Source organism: Halyomorpha halys, unplaced genomic scaffold (assembly GCF_000696795.3).
Source record: "Halyomorpha halys isolate HHAL.00 unplaced genomic scaffold, Hhal_1.1 Scaffold74.1, whole genome shotgun sequence".
NCBI classification, from domain to species: Eukaryota; Metazoa; Arthropoda; class Insecta; order Hemiptera; family Pentatomidae; genus Halyomorpha; species Halyomorpha halys.
The window spans coordinates 276,673-297,125 of record NW_027104736.1 but is presented as its reverse complement, the minus strand read 5'-3'; the positions used below and the strand labels follow the sequence as shown (position 1 = coordinate 297,125).

At 31.4% G+C, this 20,453-nt stretch overlaps 2 protein-coding genes across 3 annotated transcripts in view; one reads left to right on the top strand and one right to left on the bottom strand.

The window, feature by feature from the left end:
- LOC106692866 (ribosome biogenesis protein WDR12 homolog) overlaps positions 1-9,074 on the bottom strand; it is a 9,838-nt gene extending 764 nt beyond the window's left edge. The window contains exons 1-8 of the mRNA XM_014439083.3: positions 8,905-9,074; positions 8,738-8,823; positions 8,446-8,659; positions 5,834-5,974; positions 5,581-5,756; positions 3,270-3,352; positions 2,206-2,452; positions 1,028-1,160 (exon numbers count right to left, since the gene is read on the bottom strand). Coding sequence (XP_014294569.1) covers positions 1,028-1,160; positions 2,206-2,452; positions 3,270-3,352; positions 5,581-5,756; positions 5,834-5,974; positions 8,446-8,659; positions 8,738-8,823; positions 8,905-8,963 — 1,139 coding nt within the window. The 5' untranslated portion in view covers positions 8,964-9,074. The remainder of the gene's footprint in view (positions 1-1,027; positions 1,161-2,205; positions 2,453-3,269; positions 3,353-5,580; positions 5,757-5,833; positions 5,975-8,445; positions 8,660-8,737; positions 8,824-8,904) is intronic.
- A 2,334-nt stretch (positions 9,075-11,408) lies between these two features.
- Positions 11,409-19,301, top strand: LOC106692867 (putative ankyrin repeat protein RF_0381). 2 transcript variants are annotated; one of them, XM_014439084.3, is made up of 3 exons: positions 11,409-11,639; positions 17,955-18,116; positions 18,222-19,301. In XM_014439084.3, the coding sequence occupies exons 2-3, from the start codon at positions 18,102-18,104 to the stop codon at positions 19,194-19,196; spliced, it is 990 nt and encodes a 329-aa protein (XP_014294570.1). In that variant the 5' UTR covers positions 11,409-11,639; positions 17,955-18,101; the 3' UTR covers positions 19,197-19,301. The 2 variants fall into 2 exon arrangements, with proteins under 2 accessions (XP_014294570.1, XP_014294571.1); XM_014439085.3 differs by lacking the exon at positions 17,955-18,116.
- Positions 19,302-20,453: the final 1,152 nt, after the last annotated feature.

Sequence of the window (20,453 nt, the reverse complement as noted above, 5' to 3'; positions counted from 1 at the left end):
TTAAAATATATACAAACAAAAGAATAGACAAGTGTTATTCTTCTAAAAATTGATTTCACATGGATAGTTTACATTTAATACTAATTTTTTTATAGAAAAAGAAATTAAATTATAGAAATACTAAACTATAACCATAACAGAGTAATGTATGAAAAACTTTATAACATGGTAATTGTTTTATTACAATAACATAAAAATCAATCATTACTTCTTTATCAACTAATTACAACATACCATTCTTTCATCTACTAAAGTCTCATTATAACTGACTATTTTTTCATCTACTGGTATCTCATAAGGCTTTCTGACAATGATTGATTATGAAATTTTAACTTGAGGTATATCAAGATGATCAATACTGTCTTGAAATTGGAACTGATAGATTAGAATGAGAGAAGTGAGAGTGCAGGTGGAATATTAGGAAATAGGAAGGATCCATAGAAGGCAATTTTTTTGTTATGATCTATCTTTACTTCAAGAAACCTTACAAAAAGAGAGTTGAAAATTTGTTCTTTTGTTCCCGAGTCTTGCCCCACATCCTTGATGCATTCACTTCCATTCAGATGAGCTATTAAATACTAAAACATCTCGTCCTGCTATAACCTACATTCTTGAAAATTATTTCAATGTTTATTATTGATTAAAATTAATTTATAATATACAATTAATTAAAGTCTTACTCATCCATATGTGCATACTCATTTTTACAAATTTGGGAGACAGAGGAGTAGTGTAACAACAATCATAGCGAAAGTGAAGGAGAGGATGCAGACTTTTTAACTGGAATATTGGAATTTCAATGTTAATCCTGATATTTCTATTATAAGCAAATTATCTCTAGAGATAGACATTTTTATAAATTGAGAGACTAACTGGTTTGGTGTACCTACAATTTTTTAATTTATTTACATTGACAATTAACTAACTTATGAAAGAAATGATTAAAACTGGAAAGTTTTAGAACCATTAAATTCAAAAGGATTCGGTAGACTAAACATATGTACAGAAAACAAATCATTTTAATCACCTTCTAATATCCCAAAGCTTCAGTTTTGAATCATGAGACCCTGAAATAAACAGCTTTTCATCTGTTGGTGACCACCTGACACACATAACCCAGGCATCATGGGAGGTAAAAGTAGCTTTGCATATTCCTCCCTCTAGAAACAACAAAAAAAAGTTATCTATCTTTATTTTCATAGAATACAGCATGTCTTACATAAATAAACAATCTTTACACACAAGTGAATAAAAATTAAGCTTGGATACAAATAGAAAAAAATAATTTAATATGAAATATAGACTGACTACTAAAATCTCAGTGAAAGGCGTGAAGAACACACATGCACCATGATATGTAATAACAAATTATTATGCATCGACTTACTATTACAAATTAATAAGAACTTAGCAGAAACATTAGAACTTACAGTAAATTCCCTGGACACAGTAATGAACTTAGAGAAAAGAGACTCTCAAGCCAGATAGCAAAAGGGGAAAACTAAAAAGAACAAGAATACAAAATTTTCTTGTATATATAAGCAAAGTAATTAAAATCTACCAAATTGGTGCTGCTAAATTTTGTTCTTCATAATTGATAAGTCATTTTTAGTTTAATCTCACTGCCATTCAAACTGCTATGTAGTAGAAAGGTTGGGATCAAGATTTGAGGATAAAAAACTAGTGGGAAATGATTTACTTTTAACATTACATTTTTAAAAATATATAGTTCCAATATAAGCATTAAGAATCAGTTAACACTGAAATAATTAAACAATATATGAGGTGCTAAGTTCCAGGAGAATAACATAAAAATAACATAGATTATTAAAAGATTGTAGTGGTCAGGTGCTGTAGTTAAATGGGATCTGTATCATAACAGGCCAAGTGATAACAATTTGTGACAATTGTCTAATGTTATGTTTGAAACAATAAAAAAGTATCTCTTCTATTTCAATTAGAAAAGCACTATCAATTCTTTCAAATACAAATCATGTGGGCTATAAATATAAATAATATTTTTAATAAACTTTTTTAAAAGATCTATTTAAAGCCCAGTACTATTTATGGTACACAGCTGCAAAAGTATCCCAAGCTGTTATGAAAATTTGGTCTAAAATAAAATCCTTAATCATACTCCGTTGAGTTTAATAAAGATACATAATTTATTTTAATAAAGAAAAAAATATATACATTAGAATTTACCTGTAGATCTAGGATCATACATCCTCACATGTCGGTCAGCTGAACCTGTTATCAGGAGTCCATTTAAACTTGAATAATGAACATCGAAGAAAGCTTTGTTCCCTGAAATTTGGGAAACGCTTGCACCAACTGAAATATCCCAAGTGCGTAGAGTATGATCCCAACTAGATGTAACAAGTTCTGATGAGCTGAGCCAAGAGAGACCTGATACTGCTTCCCGGTGACCTTTCAGAGTCATTTTAGGAGTCTAAATAAAAATTATACAATATTTTTAAAACATACTAACACTCTCGTACAAATACACAAAAAAATGTACATTCTTTCAGATAATTTTAAATATAAGTTTAATAATAATTTTAATATAGGGGAGAAAATATGAAAAATACAAAATTTGAATACGGTTATTCAGAAACTAAACTACTAGTCTGATTAGAAAAATCTTTTTTATTTTTTTTTTTATTTTAGGTATGACCTGTTGCTATAGAGCAGAAACCATATTACAAAAAGCAAGCTTAGGCCACAGCCCAGGACACATTCTTAATCGTTATTATAACACATTTATTTACAGCAGAAGCTAATACACAGCAGATCCTTTTAATAAGTTTGGAATTATAGTCTGAAAACTCAGTATTTTTATTATGGAAATTAAATTGTAGGATAGAATAAAAAAATTGAACTTTATTGCCATTACAAAAATATACTGTTATTTTGACCCTGCCCCTTGTAAATGTCTTTAAGAAAAGAATTAGAACAAATTTTTATAGTCTATTTTAGGTTGGATTCTTGGAGCTGAGAGAAATGGTTAATATTTGATAGTTCATACTGAAATTTCAATACATATATATATATATATATATTTTGACTGATCACATTTTTAGAATAACAATATTTTTAATTTAATGAATAAGCTAATTGGATATAAGAATCACTCACAATTATTACCACTATAGGTTTCTCATTATATATATGTATAACCTTCAAAAGCAAGAGGAAACCTAAACCCTTAAATATATAATAGATAAATTCATGTATACACACAATTGGTTGAGGTATTTATAACTTACTCTGACTTGTGATTTTCCTTCCTTTTTTGATCTCTTACTGTCTGTTTCACCATCTTCATCTCCAAAACTTTCTTCTTCCATTGCTATGTTAAAAAGACACAAATAACAATTTTATTAAGAAAAACTGAAAACTCTATTACAAATTACAATTAAGTAAGTACCAATATGAGACACTTTTATTATTTATTTTATTTTATAAGATCTCAGATAATTTAATCATCTGATTTTAACACATTATAATGCTACTTATCTTCAAAAGAGATTGAATTCACTACTAGAATATGGATATAAACAGGAGCTTTATTTATTATTCTGACTTTATCATCATGAAACATGACTTATACCAACATTTTATAAGAGACCATTTATATAATACATCAAGCTTCAAAAAATATTCAAAGCTTCTGTTTAAATGGCTTGAAATTTTAGCTTTTGTTAGTTTTCCGAATCTTATCTTCCCCGAGGAGGTTCATTATAGTTTTATAAATAATCTTATAGAAAATATTATCAATAGTCAGAAAGTCTAAAAAATCTGTCAGTCGGATTCCCAGCTCCCTCCATTAACAAAGGGGAAAAAATGTGAAATGTTAAAAAAATCTTTAGTCATAATATTTAATAATAGATTGAATATAATAAAGAAGAATATAAGTTATATTTTTGTTTAATTGAATGGACAATATTTTATGAACATGATTAATATGATTATCAATAGTATATTGATTTTTATTTTCTAATTTTTGGCCAAGTAACATATTTCCTCTTGATTCAATGGTTGATCTAAATCACTCTTTTGATCTATTTCACTAAAACTAAATTTAAAAAAGTACTTTCAGTTTTAGATGAACTCGACCAATATACCTCTCTGCTTCCCAGCGTTGTGTTATTACAATATTGAATTTACGAAAGAATCAAACATATCATTTGACAAATGAAAGACATATCCTATTACATATTTAAGGAAGGTCTGGGGTGTGTGTGTGTATGTGTGCGCATGAGTGCAAACAGCCTACAACAAAATAGAAAGTTATAAAAATTGGAAATTACATATTTAAGGAAGGTCTGGGATGTGACAGTGACTTTTTCAATTTTCACTAAAATGGCTCAAACAATTGTTATTAACTCGTCATGTCAATATAAAATCATATGGTATTTAATATTAGCAAAGTTTATCCAAATTGAAATAGTCTGATAGGACTTGAATGAAGCATTTTTAAAAATATTCCTCTAAAGAACTATAAATTTAATTTATTTGAAAAAAATTAATATTTCTTATTGTTAGCAATAAGAAAAAAGAAAATTAGAGTAAACCAATTTGAATGGGAAAAGCCAAAACCACCTGATATTTCTCGAATGCATTACAAATCTTTAACATCCTAATCTTAGTTTTGTTAAATTATTGTATTCTTGGCAGGAACAAAATTTATATTTGTTATTTCCACCTCGAGAAACCCTAAAATGCTAATTTTTATAGTAACAGAAAAATAAAAATTCTTGCTGATAATTTTCACCTTCCTAAGTCGTAAGTTCTCAACCTCCCTCCCTCCCAAAAAAAAAATAGCAATAACTTCAACATGAGCCCACAAATTAGCATAAAACTTGGTGATGTATACAGGGTGGTAAATGAAAGTTGTATGATGCACACAATGGACTAATTTTTTTTTGTTATATTGCTGGTGTAATGCAGAATACTTAACCCAAATTTCAATGTATCTCAGTCAAAAAAGAAGCAGAAAATCAAAGTTCAAATGAAACTCTAATATCAAGAGGACAATAAAACTGACACAGAATTAAATTGTATCAATATTTAGTTCTAAGTGAGGGTGAATTTGTTTAGAGGTGAGAAATTTCTTCAATGAGTAAGCTATTTATGAAATACTAGGATGGTACACCAGATTTTTTTTTATTAAATTTTATATTTAGATACAGATGTCTGTATACACCATGAATAACTGACAATGTGCACCAAAGCCCAGAGTTGTTAAGTCTCTATATATTAATTTTCTAAATGAATAAATAAAATATATCAAAGTACATTCACCAAACCTACTCAATCTCTCCTATTTTAACTCGACATTTTATTAACAGAAGCCCTAAATCAGGCAAAATGCAGTAAATACAATAAATAAATAATCTGGATCTTTGTAAATAGGAAGATAAACCAAAAAAAAGAAAATATTGTATTAGACATCATAAAAAATAAAGTAAGATAAGAAAGAGTACATACAATAATAAAGGAAATTTTATCTGGAAGAATATTTTCAATAGAATTTGGAGGAAATAAATAAATCTAGAAAAAAAAAGTAAAACTTACATGCAGACCAAATTTTCAACATGTTATCCCAAGCTCCAGTTGCAAACTTAGTTTTGTCATTACTTACACCAACACATTCTATTCCTCTAGCATGTCCTCGACAGACATGAACACATTCCACAACATTTTCTTTCATATTCCATTCCCATAAAAGTGCAGTTTGATCATGGGAAACACTAAAAATATAAAATTAAAATAGAAGAAAAAAATAATCGATACATAAATGACAAAATAAACTAATTAGATTGAATACCTTACAAATGTAGCACTGTCTTCATTTTCTGAAATCCAAGATACTGCTTTGACTCCTTTTGTGTGACCAGGAATAGTTAATTTATGCTTTCCTTTTTTAGACCACAAGTGAACAGTGTCATCATAACACCCACTTAGTATCCTATAAAACATAATTATATAATTATAGTTACAGTAAATATGCATTTTTTTTTTTTAACTTGTGGTAAAGATTAGTTTCCTTATAAATTATTAAAACAAATTTTACCATAAATGAATATTTTTTTGAGAACTGAAACATGTCTGCTAATAAAATCACTTCCTATGACTAGTAATAAAATAATTCCCTTCCTGTTACGGTCTGGCTAATATGGATATTTTTATGTCATTGGAATCCTGTCCCGAGCCTCAGGTGTAGTTAACCCTTTCGAGGCAGCACATATTTTTGGAAACCATCCCCAGAATCCAAAAAAATTTTTATGCTTAATATTGACCATTTTTGATAAAAAAAATTTTTTGCCATTGAAATCAGTTGCTCTGTAACTCCCTTTGTACAAATAAGATGACTGCACTCCATGGGTGTGGGTAGCTTCTCTGAATGTTTTTATTACAAGGGATGGATCACACACCTGGTGTGCAAATATAAAATAAATTTATATAGTAATATAAAATAAAATAAAAACACATTAATAAATTGAACAACATTTATTCCAAAAATAGTAGGGTAACATGAAATCCTTATTTTAGGTTCAGTAATGAAGAAAAGAAAACATAAAATGAAATAAAATAAAAGAATATAAGCCTAAATTTCTAATAAGCAGTACAAGATAATGAATTTTCCTGGAAGGATGACCCTTACTTTTGTTGTACAGAATGATAACTCTTGAGAATGATAAGTAATACAACCGCAAAAAATTGAAACTAACATTAAATTTTATTTTTACACACTTCTAGAATCATTTTTGTTTTAAACCAGTCTTGTTCTAACGGCCGCTTCTTACATATGACTGATAATTGCAATTTAAGAACATTCCAAACACGGCGTGCAATCGGTCTTTTTGGCTCGGAAATGCATTGCACACATGTTGTGCAATTGGTATTAAAGGAGTTAAATAACGATCAATAAGTTATATTCCAAGTAATTTTGGAAGAGGATAATGCACAAATGCAACAATAACTCACGGACTAATTAAATATGACCCAAAGAACCATCTACATACGTTTGAAAGCCATAGAAAAGATCCAGCACATTGGGAAAATAGATTCTAAATGAATTGTTAAAAAATGCAACTCGTAAAGAATAAAAGTAAGTAATCCATCAAATCGTGACTGAGGATAAAACATAGATATGGTTTGAGAATCTTAAGTGTAAAAGATCATGGGCAATTTCAGGCAAACCATCAATTTCAACTATAAGATCAAATCCATGTACATAGAAGACAATGCCTTGTGTTGGGTGGGATCAGAAGGATGTGTCCTCTTAAGAGCTGAGAAAACCAGACAAAGTTGTTAATGCTGAACTCTACTCACAACAAATGATCGATTTGAGCTGTCCATGAAAAATAGCCAGAGTCGAATTTATAAATCCGATTTCAACCAGATTTTCTTTTTTATTTGTATAAACTCTTGAGTCATGGGTTTTACTACTTAGTTTATAGCAGCAGTGGTTGCAGAGACACAAAGACGCAGGGTTAGGGCTTCCCTAGCAGATTAAACCCACTACACCTAGGATAGGGTCTGAGCAAACACGTAGTACTAACTATTTTTGCCCACCAACTCATCAGTCCATATGAGCAGGGGCACTCTTTGGCTACAACACAGATGTCGACTGCACCTTGAGGCAACAAGCCAAATGGTAAGAATATATCTAGATGCCACCACAGCAGCAAACAGTCTTTATAGACAGATAAGCGACCCATATGAGACACCCCAATCTCATTTTTATATTATGTAAATAATTACACATTAACCTAAAATTAACACTCCACGGTTTCATTTTAGGTCAAAACATATGATTTTATTACTCAATTAATTGGTCACACTTTTTCCTCACAAATTTGCAATATAACTTAATTATTCACATTAAGGGGCTCCCTGGAGTAAAACACTTTAAAGCCACTGAAGATGTACAACTATAATATCAAAAAAGTTAACGCAAAGAGAAAAAAAAAATAAAAATAGAGACAGGAGTTCGAATTAGAAAAAACTGATACCGCCTAATCTCTTCTAATCACAATTATATGTGCACCATTTCATTATCGTTTGTTTGACTGTTGGATTCTTGAAGGTTTATATGCATTGTTTTCACCTAGAGGAACCATTAGATAGGAATATACTTAGTAAGTGAACCGCACCAGATTTTTTTGTCGGTAATGCGAAATTGTGTATATTCATTTGAAATTCAAAAGACATAAATTGTTAATGTTTTTCTCACTGTATTTCTGTTCCTTCCCATTACCTCAATGAATTTTAAGAAGCATAAGATACAAACCTATCAGTTATAAAAACCCGCAAGTCAGACAATATAAGCAATTTCTACTGTAATAAAAAATTAGCTCTCAATCAAAATATTTTTTGTACAATAAAAAACCTAAACCAGCAACATTCATCAGTAACATACATAATCTTTCTTACCAATTGTTACAAACGTGAACAGCAGATACCCAGTCATCATGTAAAAGGCAGTCTTGGGGCTCCGGAGCAGGAAGCCTTTCAACGTACTCAACATCGATGACTGTTTCACTGGACAATCCTCGCGAAGCAATATGTTGCCCTAAGTCAGTCCTTATGAAATGATCACCAGCAAGAAAATCAAATTCTATCTTTTTATAAATTTCTGTGGAATTCTCTGGAGAATAAAAGAGTAAAAAGGTATGAGAAAACATAATCAATGCATTTAGAAATGTTTAAAAGTTAAAACATCTACCTTTAATCAATTGATTTACCAATGAATTAAGTTCATCACTGGTGATGGTAGAATCTACAGCAAAGGGAGTATCAGAAACAGCATACCTATGGAGGAAAACAAATTCAAAAATGTGTATATATTAAATACCACTGGCAATTCAATTATTTAAACTCAATGTCACCCACTGTTCCTGCTTGGTTAAAAATCTAATTTGAAGCTGAATAGTTTGACTGTTGGTCGTCATCGTGTCACCTTCACAGAGCGAAATTAAAAAGTAAAAGGATAATCACATTTATCTAAAATGACAACGGTAAATAACCTACTCCCAGACCCACGTTGTTAATAATAACATTAAATTTAAAATAGCAAGTATCGATTTAAATTTCCACAATATTCTGGGTAATAAGATTCATATCTCTCTGTAAACTATAGAGAGAACCAACTTAGCAACTAACTCAGAGGCAAAATGTTAGCAGATGTTAACTTCAACCTGGAGAAACTTTTTTAAGTTCCTATTAATTATTTTTAAACCAGATTCCTTTTGATGAGAGTGGATTACTATTTTATTAAAAATGGATGAAACCGTTTAACAATGAAGAATGAAATTTTTTTAGTGATTTTTTTTATGAGTAGTATATAGAATCCAAAATTGTAAACATAAAAGAAAATTCTGTTGTGGTGCGCGAATCAAAAAGCTTGTACTAACTATTTGGTTTAAAATTATAGCTCGTTTCAAACTTGACAACTTATTTATTATTCACGATGACAATACTTCATAGTACTATAGTATTTATATTTATTGGTTAAGTTAAACAATTTCTATTTTTTCATGGATATGAGAACAGGTAAAAAGTTATGACTGTCATCATAACAACCATTATGGTGGGGAAACACGAACACATTTATTTGATCATTCACTTTCGTCGATATTTTATTTTATATTTATTCTTTTCCTGTTATTAGGAGAAACTGCTAAACGAAGAGTTAAATCTACAACATAAAGAGGTACTTAAGTTGAGTCGATTTCAGTGAATAATTTGCTGTCACATCCAAGGTATGTACTTATCTTAGGTTTTTTCCAACGAACGGTTGACAGTCACATACTGGCGGAAACATGCGCAGTACAGATTTTGATAATAATAATCAAAATGTCGGACATTCGTAAAAACTAGAACAAATGGCAAGTTAAGATCAACTTCTGACGGTCAAAACAGAACCTGGGTCTGAGGAAGAACTGCAAGTTTAATTCTGAAACTGAATTTTCATGCACTTTTGTCCTGTCAAATTCAGCCAAACATCGACAGAAATCATGAATAACATATAAGTGTTCTATTGACACTGATTACGTAATTCACGTTTTGTGGTTATATCACGAATTTGAGGTTGTTTTGCACAAAATTACATTTACGGCACCAGTAGTCGCCATCAAGCATCGAAATGCAGTGGTAGCAGCCTACGCCGACGACATCGGTGTCTATGCTTCCAGCATGAGAGCTGAACTGGCCCTACACTATGCGCAAACTGCTTCTGCCACCATTGTAGCTGCTCTGAAGAAGGATGGAATCAAGGTTAATCCGTCGAAGACGGATGCCATTGTCATGTCCTTCCAGAAGGGCAAGAAAAGCAGGCTACCCCAGCAGTTCGTTGTGGATGGTGAGGGTCGGAAACTCTCTAATAGCATCCTCTACCTCGGTGTGACTCTTGACAGGCACCTCACCTTCTCTAGTCACGTCAGGGAGAGGCTTAAGCTAGCCCGACAGAAGTCGTATAGACTCTATCACCTGCACACCTCACAGCAGATCTCGCTCCGCTTCAAGCTGAAGATCTACAAGGCCATCATACGTCAGACTCTGCTCTATGGCGCACCACTCATGCGGCACCTCTACCAGACCACGTTAACCAAACTGCAGAGCTTCCAGAATTCCCTCCTTCGGCGAATAGTCAGAGGAGCCACACTCCAAAGGGCCAGGAATAGTGTTATAAGAGAGGAGCTCCAACTCCCTTCTGTGCAGGAATTCATAGGCCGTGGGCACATCAAATTCTATGATGGGCTGAAAGGCTGAGCCAATCCCCTATTCCGAGAAATCGCCCCTTCCCCAAGACCTGGGAGGTGGCAAAGCACAGTCCCCTAGGTCGACGTCATCGCCGAGAGAAGGACTTCTGGCTCTGCAGCCTGAAGTCACCCACATCCCAACACCACCAGGCGAAATGGTCCCTCCTCATTCCTTGTTAGCCCTTAACTATTAAGTTAATTAATGTAAGAACCGCCTACAGCGGACCAAGTAGATTAGATCTTATAATGCCGTAAGGCAAAGCAAGGAAAATTGTAAATTGCATTATGTATAGTATCTTAGTTGATAAGTTGTTTATATAATTGTAAATGTTTTAATAAATAAATAATGTAGGAGGTAGGGAAAAAAAAAATATTCTTGCTCTCAATGTTCCTTGTGTAGATTTCGGCTGTTTATTTACATTGGTAGGGAGTATTATGACGGACAATATACCTTGTCATATAACTTGTAATAAATTCAATATCTAACGTTATTGAATTCGTTTAAACTTAATCAGCAAAGAATTATATCAGTTACTCCTTACTAAACGGTTCAATGTTTACGTTGTTATAAAATACCAAACCATTTTATCAGTTATTATAGTCGACAATAAATTATGCTACCTCTTTGAATGTTAAAAATTCATGACACATTTTGTTGCAATGTTTTCGCAGAAATATATTTATAATCGTGTTAGAACTGATAGTTTATTTCCTTTTCAGATAATCTAATTGTCGTTAGTTTTTTAATTCCTGTCTACTGTTAACACTCATTTACATCGAGTACATAAACCTTTATCATTTGGCTTTAAAGTGCGACGAAACTTATTTCTGCTGAGCACCTCAAATTTCTTGCAGCTTAATTTGCTAGTATGTATCTCCTAGGTTTTAAACGTGATATAAAGGCACATTAACTAATTTTTAACTATTTTATTCTGTTGCAATGGAAGGTACAGATTTTACCTTGCAATATTTTCAGTCGCTTTTGTTTTTCACTTTTTTATTTCATACCAATTGGGGTAAACTACTAGCCTAAGCTAAAGGATTTATACTTAGGTGCAATTTATCATTATCTATTTAATTCTGCAGGGTTATTGATAAGTTCTATCTGCTTTCATTTTTGTTGATACATCTTGTCATCCATGGAACATCATCTTTGAAAAATGGTTCTGTGCAGTTATTTTAGAAACATAAGATTTTTAATTACTTATAATTACTATTAAACTTTATTAAATTTCTGATGTACAGTAGAGTTTAGCCTTAAATCATATGGAACCAGAAGATCTTAAAAAAGTGTCATTGAGTGATGTTTCTGCTGTTTTTGAGCATTCAAAAGGAGTGGTTATCGGATTCGGATACCAGTAGTTGTTTTTAATTATAATTAAAACTGATTCTTTAAGTGATTCAATTAGGTAAACTATATCTAATCAACTTATATGACTGAATTTGAGAAGTATTATAAAACTATCCATGTAATTAGATTGAACTCCTACTTTAATTGGTTTTCTTTCTGCTAAGGAACGTATTGTGATTTATTTAAACATTAAACACTGTCCTTAATAGAATATGGAGTCACTGAGTTTAGATTAACTATGATAAATAGATTTAGTGTTCTAAACACCTTACTGTATTAGCTGGTTAATAAAAATAAATTATTTTAAATGTATTTAGACTATTAATAATTACTATTACCATTGACATAAAGTTTAAGTTGAAATGATTGATATGGTTCTAGCTCCCAAACATGTCAAGTGGGCATGTACTCACTTAACCTGGGAGAGGTGTAGCCTTGAGCATTATGCTCATATTGGGAAATAAATGTCTCTATTTTTATAGTATTTCATTTTTTTTGTTTATACTTTTGTCTACCTTCCGTTAACCCTGTTGCTATTGCCACTTGTTTGTGTTACTCCCTCTTTTATTTCCCCACCTATACTCAATTCTCTGCCCCGTTTAACTGATGGATCTAAAAGGATTTGACTGGACTAATGCGGGCTGGTGTCTATATGGAAGACTTAGGCATAGAACTAGGCAATACTCATCCGTCTTTCAGGGAGAAGTGTTTGCCATTTTGTTGGCAGCTACATGCCCTGAAGTCACCAGCTGTGAAAGGACAGGTATCACCATCTTTTCAGATTGTCTGCCCTCCATCATTAGTGAGCTTGAAGAAGCTTAAGTTAGTGTGGGTCCCTGAACATAAGGAAATCACAGGCAATGAGAAAGCTGACCAGCTCACTAGGAACGGGGCTGAGCACCATCCTATAGAACCAGAACCATTCCTAGGAATTTCTAAAAGGCATTGGTGAAAAGAAGTTCTTGCCTGGACAGGGAAGATAGCTGGCAAGGGGTGGAGGGAATGCATAGGGCTGAGACAGGCCAGGAAAGTAATAACTAAACCCTCTACTTCTAAAACTAAGTGGCTGCTAGGCCTAAACTGAAATGAACTCCGATTGCTAAAAGGAGTTCTTACAGGTCATTGCAGAGTTTAAAGACATCTCAAGATTTGTGGAGTAGTTCACGATAAAACCTATGGCTTATGTGGACAGGCCCCAGAAACTGCCTTACATCATATAGCAGATTATGACCGATATGTTTTACTGAGATATAGGCTTCTAGGCTCTGATAGAATCGTAGAAAATGAGGCTTCCTCTATAGATTGGGTGTCCCTTTTAAACTTAATTAGAAAGTCAAAAAAGTTCGATATAGAAGAATAAAAGTTATCTAAAAGAGCCCTTCCATTGGTTTGTCTTGGGATTGGCAAAAAGGACCAATGACCACTTGCTGGTCTTTTCTCCCCATCCTTATATACCAGAACCAGTATATTCAATTTAGTTATGCTCTGGTATCTACACAACGATAAGACTGAACATTGCTCTCACCAGTTTTCTCCTAACATGACATATTTTTTTCACATTTGAGCATTTTGCTCATCTGGACGGCTTCTACGTTTCTTATTTTAAATTATAAGCCGAGGGAGGAAGGTCTTTGATCTTTTACGAAAACGAGACTTTTCACCCTCTGATGGAAGAGCTACAATTTACATTTCAAATTACATTGAAAGTAATCCTACAGATTTTTGTCATCATCACATTCAATTATATACAAAAATAGTACTATTCATCTACCATGAGATAAATGCTAACGGAACACCTCTAAAGGGATAAAAAGTAGGACACTCCTGCTGGGTTCAACACAATGAGAAAATGGTCAACTATTGTTATCAGTTATAACCTGAACCAATAAAGCAATTAGTATTTATGCAAATTTAGTCCCCAATCACCACTGAAATAAATATAATGAAATAAACATTAAAAGAAGGTGGCCAGTACTACTGAACTGTGACAGTTAAACTTTGTTCATTGTTTGGCACACCTCCACCCATCACAACAGCCTTGATGAAGATCTACATTGCTGTTCAACATGTTGACAACCAATAAATTGTTTAAGATTATTTTTGCTTTCTGGATCACAGCCTCAGATGCTCTTTATCTTCTAAATCACATATGGTCATCAATTGTCTATTTATAATATTTGTCAAGATGAAATATAGCTATACTATCCTGGAATGTAGTATCTTTATAATAATTTGTGGATACATTGTATGTAGTCTAGAGCAAGTGTGCCTGGTAATAGTTACTCTATATTTAAATAAATAATAATAATAATATAATTACATAGAGGGAAATAATATAATAGAAACAAAAAGAACTTCAAGTATTTGCAAACAATATTATGATTATTTTGATTGAAAAAGGGTAAGATGGTGTATGAAATGAGGGATTTGATTGAGAAAACTGTTGGTACTTGATGTATGATGGAGAGTATAAAGTTCCAGAGAGAGGAAAGTCAGGCTAGAACTTAGCAGTTCAGTAGGTTGGAACCTGTTTGTATGGGATTGAATTGAGGTTTAAAATCATAGGTTATGTTGGATAAATGAGATGCATTAAATATTTATCAATGGTATAGGAATAATGTTTGAAATATTGACATCAGTATGAGAGGTTGAGCCTTTACGAGGGGTTATGTGTATCTCTGGTGATCCTAAATTGTTTATCTCTTGATGAACAAACAAAAAATAACAGCTGTGATCTAATTAAAAGTGTAATGTTCTTAACACAGAACATGACAACTTTGTGTATCAGAGAGTAGTACATTGAAATTACTATCAAAGATATTGAGAGTGTCAACAGGGAACCAATCAAATAAAATTTACTTTTAACATAATTTCTAATTTATATCTTGGTACAGCCACTCGATCTATAAAGCGCTAGTTTTAAACATAACTATTTTAGGTACAATTTACAAGAAAACTGATTTAATTTTTTTTTTTTTTTATGGATGGGAAATATTAATTAGCTGGCCAGTTTTATGATCTCAATCTTAATTTGATGGTGATGGCTTCTGATGCTTGGTTCTTCAGAGACTCCTCTTTTTTACTCTCTTTAAAGGTTGTCTTTCTTTGGAGTGACTGCTCCAGTTATAGTTGATGGCAAAATATTTTCCTGATCCTCAACTATATTTAAGGGAAGAAGATTTGTAAAAAAACTGAATAAAAAGACCAGAGATAATGGGCTGATTCTCTAATGAAAAGGAGAAAATGAATATTTTATGTTTTTAAGAAAATCATGTTTTTTGTTGAAGAGGAAGCAATAACTAAAAAACTTTAAGTTAGGTAATTCTAAATTAAAGTGAGGTCTGTTACAAAGTAAGCTTACATCCTTCCCAATGTTTGTTGCAAATTTATGTGATGTGACATTGTATCTTCATTAAGAATCAGCCTTTTCAGCCAAAAAATCACAAGTAATTGAAATACACTTCTTGTTTATAAAAAATAATATGGCTTGATGTGGGTCAAAAAGTTAAATTTTCCTTAAAATAAATAAAAAACAAGTCAGGAATTATAAAGAAATGTACTAAAGAGTATATAAAAATTTCTGATATTTTCAGCAATTATTTTTATTTTTTCAATTTAATTTATGTTCTTAAAAAATGAAATTTACTTAAAATAATCAAATTACAACTCTTAACATAGCTGGTAATAAACTTAAAATTATTATTCTAAAACTAAAAGAAACTTTATTATACCACACATTATTTATAATTATGAAATTTTGACGTGACATCATTTTGCGGGATGCCATGTTAGAAAAAGTGTCCCGTAACGGAAATTGACTTCATTTAACATATGGATATTATATCATATGTATAAAAATTAATTAATGTATAACCAAGCAAAAATAAATATCTGAATTCAATATGTGAACTGGTTTATTATTTCAAATATATATCATTGGATTGATTTTAATTTATGTTTATGTAATATTAGCATAGAGTATACGTTGTCACGGAAATATGTCGCACGGTTTTTTTTTATAAAAACAATGTTTTATGGAGAATTTAATTTTTTAAACCCATATTAAACATTTTGTTTTACATATGTTTTATAAATAAGAAGTATTTTTGTTATTTGTAACTATTTTGACTGAAAAAGTTTTTACTTTGAGGTGACAGAATTTTATATCAAAATTTTTTTTTTTTTTTTTTACAAAAAAGGCGGATCTCAGATAATTCTGTTGCAGACTTATTTAATTAATATTGATCAAAAACTTTCTGAAAGTGAAAAATCTGTTGTTTAGTATACTCATAAAAAATTGTGAATTATTCTTAATTTTATATAGAAACAACAAAACTTAGTGTTATTTAGCTACTTGAAATCCTCATTCAAATCGTTTTAACAAAGATAGATTTTACTTGTTTTTAAAGAAAGTTTTATCTAGTTTTTTTTTCTCTTTTTACTGTAGTTTAGAATAACCCCACTTAAATGTTTTTTTTTAGTTATTGCTTCATATTCAACTAAAAATGTGACTTGCTTTAAAATATTCAAATTTCTCTTTTTCAATAGAAAATTGGATCATTGTCTATTTGGATTTGCTTTTGAGGTCTTCTTTAACCTTCTCAAATATTAATTTCTAGGATTTATATGACTTATATTTGTTGAAAAAGCTTCAGCCATAGGACTTCTTACTTACAATTAAATTATCTTAGTTTTATTTATTTTTTTTTTAAACAAAATAAATAACTTGTTCTTGTTGAAAACCTAATTTTGAAAATTACTTTGAGAGGCAGTTATTTTTTATGATTCTATATAATGGTTCAATTACAAATCATAAATAATGGATTCCTAATTAAAAACTAGCTTGTCTTTAAGACTTCAAGTTTAGTAGATATTTAATTAGTTAGGTACTTCTGAGTTACAACTGTATTATATTTAGATATAAATCTTGAAGGGAGTTAAATCAAAATACACCCTTTTTTTAATCTGTAATATTTCAACTTAAATAACCAATTATGAATTTGGAGCTTGTTCCCGTTGAACCTAGACGCAGTTAGGGAAGGGTGTTTATTTTATCTTCCTTTGTTATAGAGAGGTTGGATTAGATCCATGAATTCCTTGCTTTAATACTTATTGAGGCACAAGATTAGCAATGATGTAGTGCCAGTTTCAATCTGGCCTGGGGATTGACTCTGTGGTGGTCCCACGAAATAAAAAGTTGACCCCCACCATAGATAACCCCCCTGCCCCTGTATGAATCAGAAATTGGTCATAAAAAATAAAAAGGTATGCATTAATTTCTGGTTATATTTAAGACTTGTTGAGGTGGTTGTGTTAAATCTGATACCCATAGATTATATATAGGTACTCTTGACCAGAAGGTCTTGACAATGTGTGTTCAATTTAGGTAATGTAGTTGATTAGGAGGTGAATAGATAGGATGAGACTTGTGTGTGACAGCTGTAATTTCTCTAAGGATGTTAACCTCGTCCTACAGGATACTATTCCTGTGGGTACAAAGGAGCAATGCAAACCCCTAGGGTAGCCAGCCACTAGTTCATGCAGGAGGATAACTTCATTCTACCGGGTGCTATTTCAGCACCAGGGGGGTATTGATTCTACTTATGATACAAAGGCTGGTGAGATGCACCGCCTGTAAGAACTAACTTATTTGTGATTCATAATATTCTTTTTGTAATAACTTTATTTATTAAGTCAACATATTTACATTTATAATACTATTTAGATGTTTATACAATTATCTACATTTTACTGAATAAATGAGCACAATAAATAGCTAGGGTAAATAGGTGGTGCTCCAAGGTAAAACAAACTGAAGCTCTTTGTTTTAGCGCGAAGCGATAGAGGTGTTCGTACTGGTGGTCTCTGATAAATAGTGTCGCTACAGACTGGAAGTGAAAGGTGTATCTGGAATAGCTGATTATTTGTATAAAGCAATCAAGTTAAATCCCAGAAATCAAGTTAAACTTAATTTACTAATGAGAAAAAAGAAGGTTATTAAACTATGTTTTATGATCATATTTAAAAAAAAAAAAATCATCTCATGTTTCTTCCTGTATTTATTATATGGTTTAGTTAAAGAATATATAAATTTTCAGGGTTTCATGGAAGATTATCTACTACTTTTAGCTGATGCAGGAGTCATTATATGCCCAAAAGAACTGAATGGTCTTCTTTCTCTACAGTCATCGTGTGGTGTTGTTTTGCTGCATGTTGCAGCTCTCAGTGGTAGTATCAACAATATTGAACTTTTATTAAAAATTGGTCTTCCTATTGATGCAAAAAGTCATGGATTTACCCCTCTTAGTCGGGCTGTTAGCTGTGGTCAGTCCGAAAGTGTTGAATTTCTTATTAAAAAAGGAGCAAATAAAGATATAAAAACAACTACAGGTGGATCATTATTACATTTAGCAGCTTCAGCAGGACAAATAGAATCTGCAAAAATATTGATGAAACATGGCTTTAAAATTGATGAAAAAGACAATGATAATCTGACTCCATTATATACAGCTGCAGAGCATGATCAGTTTGAATTTGCCGACTTTTTAATTGAAGAGGGTGCAGATGTATTTGCAAGTAATGATGGTACTACATTCTTACACATTGCAGCTTCTAGAGGTTCTTCAACTGCAATTATTTACTTTTTGGATATTGGCATTGATATCGAGGCTCCTAATGATTATGAATACATTCCACTCTACTTTGCTGCAAAGGCAGGAAAATGTGATGCCATCAAGGTATTGACTAATAATGGTGCAGATCTTCTTACCAGAGACAAGGATGGTAATAGTTTACTTCACATTGCTGTTGAAGAAAATGATAGTGTAGCTGTACAAACCTTAATCAATGCTGGCATCTCCGTTGACATTACAGCTGGTTATTGGGGCCTAACACCACTTCATATTTGTGCTGTTAACCAAAACATGGATCTTGCTCAGCTCCTAATTTGTAATAAAGCTAATATATACTGTAAAACTCATGATGGCAGGACTCCTCTTGATATTGCATTGAAAAATAATGATGCAGATATGGTGAGCTTTATATCATCATTTGAAAAATTACTTATTAGTTAAGCTTACATACAGCCTGCATTTTGAGAACTAGGTTTACAGCTGTCATTAGTAAGATTCAACTGCCTATCTGTGTTTTATTATAAATAATATATTTTCTTGACGTTATTTACTTTTGTAAGGAACCTTGATTTGTTTATTAGTATATTATATAATACATACTTAGGTTGGATGTTAGATGTTTAAAATAATTTTTTTTTTTAATGAAAGCCATATATTGAGTGGGTAGCTCATTGGTAAGTCACTATGCTACAAATTCCAAGAACCTGGGTTCGAATCCGACTGTGGCAGATAATTATTTTCTGTTTCACTGTAGCCTTGAGTCAGCCTTGTGGGTTTGGGAGCCCTCTGGGGTCCAGTCAGCCTCAAAAAGTAGGTACCCTTTATTGGGTAAAAAATCTGGCAGTCGTGCATGATTTTGACCAAATTGTCTCCTTGCACTACTGTTGGTCTAGTAACAGTACTTCCTTACAAATTACTGCACCCCCAATCCTTCATGGGTTGTAGCATTACAGATTTATTTTATTTTTTTTTTGTAAGTCATATAGTTTACTTCCTTGCTAAGTTCAAGTTTAAACTTTTGTGCTTCCGAGGTAACGAAGCTTTGTATTCATACAAGAAGTAAAATAAAATTTTATTTTAAAAATAAAAACAAAACATGTCCACTAATATTTTACGTTTTAGACAAGTGTTGACTTTCTTTTATATTACTTGATGTAATATAAAAGAAATCATATCTAACCAGACAGAAATATAAGGAGATGGTTGGGGGTGCGGTCTATGGAGAACAAATAAGGAAAAAATTATTTATTAGTGCCAACATTTTGGCCAGAATCCCAGGCCTTCATCAGGGCGAAGTACAAAAAACTAGATAACAACTTTAATGAATATATGCAATTATGGAATAACTGGAAAATAAGGAAATAATGAATAAAATAGATACATAAGTAGTGTTGAAAGAAAATTTGTAGTCTTAAGTATTGCAAGAATATATTAGAATAAGTAATATTAAAATTAAGATAAAGGAAAGAATAAGAAATAATATACGTATAAAAATCTAGTAAGTAAAAATATAATAATGAAGAAAAAGAAACTTTAATGTTAAATATATTAAATTACAATTATTAATTTTGAATACATTTTTAAAATTATAGTTAGAGTTATGAAAAAAGTTGGAATAAATAATTAATTATATATGGAGGTACAATTTAATCAGGATTAAAGAAATCTCAATTCAGAAAAAAAAAATTATTACTAACT